We start from the raw sequence: 10,000 nt of genomic DNA, 5'->3' as shown, positions 1-10,000 counted from the left end.
AAGTTTGAGAATGGCCGGGATCAAACTTTCCCTTGATATTCCCACTCTTCCAAGCCTAATTAATCTGCCTAGACCTACCTGATCTCCCAGTGGCTCAGCACTTTAACTCCCCCTCCCATTCCCACACCGACCTTTCTGTCCTGGGCCTCCTCCACTGTCAGAGTGAGGCCCAGCGCTAATTGGAGGAACAGCATCTCATATTTCGCTTGGGCAGCTTACACCCCAGCGGTATGAACATTGACCCAAAAATGCTGGAGTAACTCAGCGGGACAGGCAGCATCTCTGGAGAGAAGGAATGGGAGTTGTTTCAGGTCAAGACCCAAAATGTCACCCATTCCTTCTCTCCAGAGATGCTGCCTGTCCCGCTGAGTTACTCCAGGACAAGGGGTCACAGCTTAAGGATAAGGGGGAAATCCTTTAAAACCGAGATGAGGAGAACTTCAAGAGTTCAGAGTCTTTCCTTTGTCCACCTTTGCGTTAGAAACATAGAAATATAGAAACATAGAAATTAGGTGCAGGAGTAGAGGCCATTCGGCCCTTCGAGCCTGCACCGCCATTCAATATGATCATGGCTGATCATCCAACTCAGTATCCCGTACCTGCCTTCTCTCCATACCCTCTGATCCCCTTGGCCACAAGGGCCACATCTAACTCCCACTTAAATATAGCCAATGAACTGGCCTCAACATAGAAACATAGAAATTAGGTGCAGGAGTAGGCCATTCGGCCCTTCGAGCCTGCACCGCCATTCAATATGATCATGGCTGATCATCCAACTCAGTATCCCGTACCTGCCTTCTCTCCATACCCCCTGATCCCCTTAGCCACAAGGGCCACATCTAACTCCCTCTTAAATATAGCCAATGAACTGTGTGGCCTCGACTACCCTCTGCGGAAGAGAGTTCCAGAGATTCACCACTCTCTGTGTGAAAAAAGTTATCCTCATCTCGGTTTTAAAGGATTTCCCCCTTATTCTTAAGCTGTGATCCCTTGTCCTGGACTTCCCCAACATCGGGAACAATCTTCCTGCATCTAGCCTGTCCAACCCCTTAAGAATTTTGTAAGTTTCTATAAGATCCCCTCTCAATCTTCTAAATTCTAGAGAGTATAACCAAGCCTATCCAGTCTTTCTTCATAAGACAGTCCTGACATCCCAGGAATCAGTCTGGTGAACCGTCTCTGCACTCCCTCCCATTTAAACCAGCATCTGCAGTTCCTTCCAATACCAGGGGGTATGAACACTGATTTCTCTAACGTCTAGTAAACCTTGTTTCCCCTCTCTCTCCACCCCCCACCCATTTCACACCAGCTTCTTGTTCTCACCCAACAAACAGCTACCAACGGCCTGGTTCCTTTCTCATCGTTACATTTTTGCGTATCTTTCATTCATTGTTCTTTATCTCTCTACATCACCGTCTATATCTCTCGTTTCCCTCTCCCTGACCAGTCTGAAGAAGGGTCTCGACCCGAAACGTCACCCATCCCTTCTCCCCAGAGATGCTGCCTGTCCCGCTGAGTTACTCCAGCATTTTGTGTCTATCTTTGGCACGAATATCGACTTCTCTAACTGGCACCCCCTCTGTCTCCGCCACTCCTCCCCCCCCCCCCCCACCCCGTGTCTCTGTACTAGTTTCACTGTTGAACCTCTCAAGATCCCAACATGCTCTCCACGCACCAGGGCCACCTTATAGCAGGCGATTACAGATAGGCCATTTGGAAAAATGGGCTGAAAGATGGCAGATGGAGTTTAATGCTGATAAATGTGAGGTGCTACACCTTGGCAGGACAAATCAAAATAGGACGTACATGGTAAATGGTAGGGAATTGAAGAATACAGATGAACAGAGGGATCTGGGAATAACCGTGCATAGTTCCTTGAAGGTGGAATCTCATATAGATAGGGTGGTAAAGAAAGCTTTTGGCATGCTAGCCTTTATAAATCAGAGCATTGAGTATAGAAGCTGGGATGTAATGTTAAAATTGTACAAGGCATTGGTGAGACCAAATCTGGAGTATGGTGTACAATTTTGCTCGCCCAATTATAGGAAGGATGTCAACAAAATAGAGAGAGTACAGAGGAGATTTACTAGAATGTTGCCTGGGTTTCAACAACTAAGTTACAGAGAAAGGTTGAATAAGTTAGGTCTTTATTCTCTGGAGCGCAGAAGGTTAAGGGGGGACTTGATAGAGGTCTTTAAAATGATGAGAGGGATGGACAGAGTTGATGTGGACAAGCTTTTCCCTTTGAGAATAGGGAAGATTCAAACAAGAGGACATGACTTCAGAATTAAGGGACAGAAGTTTAGGGGTAATATGAGGGGGAACTTCTTTACTCAGAGAGTGGTAGCGGTGTGGAATGAGCTTCCAGTGGAAGTGGTGGAGGCAGGTTCGTTGGTATCATTTAAAAATAAATTGGATAGGCATATGGATGAGAAGGGAATGGAGGGTTATGGTATGAGTGCAGGCAGGTGGGACTAAGGGGAAAAAAAAATTTGTTCAGCACGGACTTGTAGGGCCGAGATGGCCTGTTTCCGTGCTGTAATTGTTATATGGTTATATGGTTATATGATTAACTTCCCCACCCACCCGCCCTTGGAGTGTGGCAGCACCTGGGTCGACAACCCACGCGAAAACTCCGCACAGCCAGCGCCGTGGGTCAGGATCGAACCTGGGTCGACGGCACCGAGAGACGGCGGTTTTACCCGCTGCGCCACCGTGGAGTCTGGCTGTAAGGGCGGTGACAGAAGCCCTTGTGGTTGGCGATGAATCCAAAGAAGTCTTGTGGACTGGAGGATTCTTGCGAATGCCGTACAAAATCATGAGAGGAATAGATCAGGTAGAGTCTCCTGCCCAGAGTAGGGGAATCGAGGACCAGAGGACACAGGTTCAAGGTGAAGGGGAAAAGATTTAATAGGAATCTGAGGGGTACTCTGACTCCTATTAGATTTACTAGAATGTTGCCTGGGTTTCAGCAACTAAGTTACAGAGAAAGGTTGAACAAGTTAGGGCTTTATTCTTTGGAGCGCAGAAGGTTAAGGGGGGACTTGATAGAGGTTTTTAAAATGATGAGAGGGATAGACAGAGTTGACGTGGAAAAGCTTTTCCCACTGAGAGCAGGGAAGATTCAAACAAGGGGACATGACTTGAGAATTAAGGGACTGAAGTTTAGGGGTAACATGAGGGGGAACTTCTTTACTCAGAGAGTGGTAGCTGTGTGGAATGAGCTTCCAGTGAAGGTGGTGGAGGCAGGTTCGTTTTTATCATTTAAAAATAAATTGGATAGTTATATGGATGGGAAGGGAATGGAGGGTTATGGTCTGAGCGCAGGTATATGGGACTAGGGGAGATTATGTGTTCGGCACGGACTAGAAGGGTCGAGATGGCCTGTTTCCGTGCTGTAATTGTTATATAGTTATTATATGGTTATATGAATAGATCGGGTAGATGCACAGAGTCTCTTGCCCAGAGTAGGGGAATCGAGGACCAGAGGACACAGGTTCAAGGTGAAGGGGGAAAGATTTAATAGGAATCTGAGGGGTGACTTTTTCACACAAAGGGTGGTGGGTGTATGGAACGAGCTGCCAGAGGAGGTAGTTGAGGCTGGGACTGTCCCAATGTTTAAGAAACAGTTGGACAGGTACATGGATAGGACAGGTTTGGAGGGATATGGACCAAACGCAGGCAGGTGGGACTAGTGTAGATGGGACATGTTGGCCGGTGTGGGCAAGTTGGGCCAATGGGCCTGTTTCCACACTGTATCACTCTATGACTATGACTCGCCATCGCCCCCTCCAGCTCACAGAGGGAAGGGCAATCAACGCCCTTGTCGTTGGAGGTGGTGGCTCACTATTGCCCCCTCAAGGGGAGAGAGGGAAGGGCAGGAATACACGCCCTTGTTTCGTTCCGTTTCATTTAGTTTAGTTTAGTCTAAAGTATCACTTGTGACCTCATTAAATGTTGGCCGTGGGTACACAAAAAAGCTGGAGAAACTCAGCGGGTGCAGCAGCATCTATGGAGCGAAGGAAATAGGCAACGTTTCGGGCCGAAACCCTTCTTCAAGTGACTAGTGACTAGTGGGGTACCGCAAGGCTCAGTGCTGGGACCCCAGCTATTTACAATATATATTAATGATCTGGATGAGGGAATTGAAGGCAACATCTACCAAGTTTGCGGATGACACTAAGCTGGGGGGCAGTGTTAGCTGTGAGGAGGATGCTAGGAGACTGCAAGGTGACTTGGATAGGCTGGGTGAGTGGGCAAATGTTTGGCAGATGCAGTATAATGTGGATAAATATGAGGTTATCCATTTTGGTGGCAAAAACGGGAAAGCAGACTATTATCTAAACGGTGGCCGATTGGGAAAGGGGGAGATGCAGCGAGACCTGGGTGTCATGGTACACCAGTCATTGAAGGTAGGCGTGCAGGTGCAGCAGGCAGTGAAGAAAGCGAATGGTAAGTTAGCATTCATAGCAAAAGGATTTGAGTATAGGAGCAGGGAGGTTCTACTGCAGTTGTACAGGGTCTTGGTGAGACCACACCTGGAGTATTGCGTACAGTTTTGGTCTCCAAATCTGAGGAAGGACATTATTGCCATAGAGGGAGTGCAGAGACGGTTCACCAGACTGATTCCTGGGATGTCAGGACTGTCTAATGAAGAAAGACTGGATAGACTTGGTTTATATTCTCTAGAATTTAGGAGATTGAGAGGGGATCTGATAGAAACTTACAAAATTCTTAAGGGGTTGGACAGGCTAGATGCAGGAAGATTGCTCCCGATGTTGGGGAAGTCCAGGACAAGGGGTCACAGCTTAAGGATAAGGGGGAAATCCTTTAAAACCGAGATGAGAAGAACTTTTTTCACACAGAGAGTGGTGAATCTCTGGAACTCTCTGCCGCAGAGGGTAGTCGAGGCCACAGTTCATTGGCTATATTTAAGAGGGAGTTAGATGTGGCCCTTGTGGCTAAGGGGATCAGGGGGTATGGAGAGAAGGCAGGTATGGGATACTGAGTTGGATTATCAGCCATGATCATATTGAATGGCGAATGGTGCAGGCTCGAAGGGCCGAATGGCCTACTCCTGCACCTAATTTCTATGTTTCTATGTTTCTATGATGGGAAGGGAATGGAGGGTTATGGTCTGAGCGCAGGTATATGGGACATGGGGAGAATATGTGTTCGGCACGGACTAGAAGGGTCGAGATGGCCTGTTTCCGTGCTGTAATTGTTATATGGTTATATGGTTAATACATACAATTCATTTATCTGTCACTTGAACCTCATAGAGGCTCAAATGAAATGTTGTTTCTGCAGTCATACACAGAGGGAGTTAGATGTGGCCCTTGTGGCCAAGGGGATCAGGGGGTATGGAGAGAAGGCAGGTACGGGATACTGAGTTGGATGATCAGCCATGATCGTATTGAATGGCGAATGGTGCAGGCTCGAAGGGCCAAATGGCCTACTCCTGCACCTAATTTCTATGTTTCTATGTTTCTATGAATGGCGAATGGTGCAGGCTCGAAGGGCCGAATGGCCTCTACTCCTGCACCTAATTTCTATGTTTCTATGAAACCCTTCTTCAAACCCGTGGTTTAGGTGCGGAAGGGGAGACGGGGGGCGGGGAGGAACAACGGGCCGAACGGCCTGATACTACCCCCCACAACGTGTCAACGCTTCTCACCAGGATGCTCTTGTAGACGTTGCCATTGGCCAGGTCCAGGCCCACGCGGATGATGCGGCAATCGGTCCGCGGCGAGCCGGCGGGAGACGGGGAGGCGTAGGATGCACCGCACGAGGCCGAGCGGCGGTGACCCTTGGCGTAGGCCGCGGCGGGAGACAGGCCGCCGGGGGAAGGGGGGCAGGCGGGCGAGGGTTCGATGCCAGCCGAGTCCAGCGAGGAGATGGACGGGAACTTCGGGCGCTGCAGAAGAACGAGAGAGAGGGAGACAGACTTTGTCAAACTCAGCGTGAGGCAACCCCCTGATTTTAAATCCTCCGTCAGTTTCGCCACCTCCAACGTGACCCCACCACTCGCCACATCTTCCCATCTCCCCCCCATGACAGCTATTTACAATATATATTAATGATCTGGATGAGGGAATTGAAGGCAATATCTCCAAGTTTGCGGATGACACTAAGCTGGGGGGCAGTGTTAGCTGTGAGGAGGATGCTAGGAGACTGCAAGGTGACGTGGATAGGCTGGGTGAGTGGGCAAATGTTTGGCAGATGCAGTATAATGTGGATAAATGTGAGGTTATCCATTTTGGTGGCAAAAATAGGAAAGCAGACTATTATCTAAATAGTGGCCGATTGGGAAAGGGGGAGATGCAGCGAGACCTGGGTGTCATGGTACACCAGTCATTGAAGGTAGGCATGCAGGTGCAGCAGGCAGTAAAGAAAGCGAATGGTATGTTAGCTTTCATTGCAAAAGGATTTGAGTATAGGAGCAGAGAGGTTCTACTGCAGTTGTACAGGGTCTTGGTGAGACCACACCTGGAGTATTGCGTACAGTTTTGGTCTCCAAATCTGAGGAAGGACATTATTGCCATAGAGGGAGTGCAGAGACGGTTCACCAGACTGATTCCTGGGATGTCAGGACTGTCTTATGAAGAAAGACTGGATAGACTTGGTTTATGCTCTCTAGAATTTAGAAGATTGAGAGGGGATCTTATAGAAACTTACAAAATTCTTAAGGGGTTGGACAGGCTAGATGCAGGAAGATTGTTCCCAATGTTAGGGAAGTCCAGGACAAGGGGTCACAGCTTAAGGATAAAGGGGAAATCCTTTAAAACCGAGATGAGAAGAACTTTTTTCACGCAGAGAGTGGTGAATCTCTGGAACTCTCTGCCACAGAGGGTAGTTGAGGCCAGTTCATTGGCTATATTTAAGAGGGAGTTAGATGTGGCCCTTGTGGCTAAGGGGATCAGGGGGTATGGAGAGAAGGCAGGTACGGGATACTGAGTTGGATGATCAGCCATGATCATATTGAATGGCTGTGCAGGCTCGAAGGGCCGAATGGCCTACTCCTGCACCTAATTTCTATGTCTATGTTTCTATATCTGCCTTCCGCAAAGACCGCTCCCTCCATAACTCCCTTGTCAATTCTTCCCTTCCCTCCCGCACCACCCCCTCCCCGGGCACTTTCCCTTGCAACCGCAAGAGATGCAACACTTGTCCCTTTACCTCCCTCCTCGACTCCGTTCAAGGACCCAAGCAATCGTTCCAGGTGCGACAGAGGTTTACCTGCATCTCTTCCAACCTCATCTATTGCGTCCGCCGCTCTAGATGTCAGCAGATCTATATCGGTGAGACCAAGCGGAGGTTGGGCGATCGTTTCGCCGAACACCTCCGCTCGGTCCGCAATAACCAAGCTGACCTCCCGGTGGCTCAGCACTTCAACTCCCCCTCCCACTCCGTCTCCGACCTCTCTGTCCTGGGTCTCCTCCATGGCCACAGCGAGCAGCACCGGAAATTGGAGGAACAGCACCTCATATTCCGCTTGGGGATTCTGCATCCTGGGGGCATGAACATTGAATTCTCCCAATTTTGTTAGTCCTTGCTGTCTCCTCCCCTTCCTCAGTCCCCCTGCTGTCTCCTCCCATCCCCCAGCCTTCGGGCTCCTCCTCCTTTTCCCTTTCTTGTCCCCGCCCCCGACCAGTCTGAAGAAGGGTTTCGGCCCGAAACGTTGCCTATTTCCTTCGCTCCATAGATGCTGCTGCACCCGCTGAGTTTCTCCAGCTTTTTTGTGTGGCCCTGATTTTAAAGAACTAGATGATACATCAACACTAGGAATAATCCTTGGTGAAGGAAATACGGCACATCTTGGTGCACAATACATAACGGCATGCCATAACCTGAGAGACGGTGAATGACCAACATATGTACGCACACACTATCTAACCATATAACCATATAACCCTCCGCACCAACTTTCTAAAAGAACACCCTTTAATACCTTCTAACTACCCTCTGACTGAATCTAAGCCATCCAACCTCTCCCTGTAGCTCATATCTCTTAATAACCATATAACCATATAACCATTACAGCACGGAAACAGGCCATCTCGGCCCTACAAGTCCGTGCTGAACAACTTTTTTCCCCCTTAGTCCCACCTGCCTGCACTCATACTATAACCCTCCATTCCCTTCTCGTCCATATGCCTGTCCAATTTATTTTTAAATGATACCAACGAACCTGCCTCCACCACTTCCACTGGAAGCTCATTCCACACCGCTACCACTCTCTGAGTAAAGAAGTTCCCCCTCATGTTACCCCTAAACTTCTGTCCCTTAATTCTCAAGTCATGTCCTCTTGTTTGAATCTTCCCTATTCTCAAAGGGAAAAGCTGGTCCACATCAACTCTGTCTATCCCTCTCATCATTTTAAAGACCTCTATCAAGTCCCCCCTTAACCTTCTGCGCTCCAGAGAATAAAGAACTAACTTGTTCAACCTATCTCTGTAACTTAGTTGTTGAAACCCAGGCAACATTCTAGTAAATCTCCTCTGTACTCTCTCTATTTTGTTGACATCCTTCCTATAATTAGGCGACCAAAATTGTACCCCATACTCCAGAATTGGTCTCACCAATGCCTTGTACAATTTTAACATTACATCCCAACTTCTATACTCAATGCTCTGATTTATAAAGGCCAGCACACCAAAAGCTTTCTTTACCACCCTATCTACATGAGATTCCACTTTCAGGGAACTGTGCACGGTTATTCCCAGATCCCTCTGTTCACCTGCATTCTTCAATTCCCTACCATTTACCATGTACGTCCTATTTTGATTTGTCCTGCCAAGATGTAGCACCTCACACTTATCAGCATTAAACTCCATCTGCCATCTTTCAGCCCACTCTTCCAACTGGCATAAATCTCTCTGTAGACTTTGAAACTCTACTTCATTACCCGCAACCCCACCTATCTTGGTATCATCTGCATACTTACTAATCCAATTTACCACACCATCATCCAGATCATTGATGTACATGACAAACAACAGTGGACCCAACAGTTGTATTGTATTGTACTGATTTACCCAGGGAACCTTGCCGAGCAGGGCATTGATGGGCCACAGAGAGTTTTCCTTGGCTCCCAACATCTCCGGAACACCGCCCGACTCCAGCGGTGGTGAAGCAGGACATTCCCACTGAACTTGTCCTCCGGACATCAGGCCAGGACTCGGCATGGGAGCTGAGCTGCAAGGAAAGCAGAGGTCTTTATAACAAGAGGAATCGAATATAGGAGCAAAGAGGTCCTCCTGCAGTTGTACAGGGCCCTAGTGAGACCACACCTGGAGTATTGTGTGCAGTTTTGGTCCCCTAATTTGAGGAAGGACATTCTTGCTATTGAGGGAGTGCAGCGTAGGTTCACCAGGTTAATTCCCGGGATGGCGGGACTGTCATATGATGAAAGAATGCATCGACTGGGCTTGTATTCACTGGAGTTTAGAAGGATGAGAGGGAATCTTATAGAAACATATGAGGGATTAGACACGCTAGAGGCAGGAAACATCTTCCCGATGTTGGGGGAGTCCAGAACCAGGGGCCACACACACAGTTTAAGAATAAGGGGTAAGCCATTTAGAACGGAGACGAGGAAACACTTTTTCTCACACAGAGAGTTGTGAGTCTGTGGAATTCTCTGCCTCAGAGGGCGGCGGAGGCCGGTTCTCTGGATGCTTTCAAGAGAGAGCTAGATAGGGATCTTAAAGATAGCGGAGTCAGGGGGTATGGAGAGAAGGCAGGAACGGGGTACTGATTGGGGATGATCAGCCATGATCACATTGAATGGCGGTGCTGGCTCGAAGGGCCGAATTGCCTACTCCTGCACCTGTTGTCTATTGTCTATTGTCCCATCAGCAAGTCCACATTGTAGGAAAAATGGTCCCGATATTGGGGGGGGGAGTCCAGAACCAGGGGGGTCACAGTTTAAGAATAAGGGGTAGGTTATTTAGGACTGTGTTGAGGAATAACTTTTTCCACCCAGAAAAAGTCTCGG

At 48.4% G+C, this 10,000-nt stretch overlaps 1 protein-coding gene across 1 annotated transcript in view; it reads right to left on the bottom strand.

Annotated features, from left to right (window-relative positions):
- Window positions 1-10,000, bottom strand: part of LOC129715556 (ral guanine nucleotide dissociation stimulator-like) — a 32,696-nt gene that overhangs the window by 5,716 nt on the left and 16,980 nt on the right. Inside the window, exons 8-9 of the mRNA XM_055665429.1 lie at window positions 9,039-9,198; window positions 5,678-5,917 (exon numbers count right to left, since the gene is read on the bottom strand). Coding sequence (XP_055521404.1) covers window positions 5,678-5,917; window positions 9,039-9,198 — 400 coding nt within the window. The remainder of the gene's footprint in view (window positions 1-5,677; window positions 5,918-9,038; window positions 9,199-10,000) is intronic.

This window comes from Leucoraja erinacea, unplaced genomic scaffold (assembly GCF_028641065.1).
Source record: "Leucoraja erinacea ecotype New England unplaced genomic scaffold, Leri_hhj_1 Leri_1243S, whole genome shotgun sequence".
Classification (NCBI taxonomy): Eukaryota; Metazoa; Chordata; class Chondrichthyes; order Rajiformes; family Rajidae; genus Leucoraja; species Leucoraja erinaceus.
Note: the sequence above shows the minus strand (reverse complement) of the source record. Positions and strands in the feature narration are given on the sequence as shown.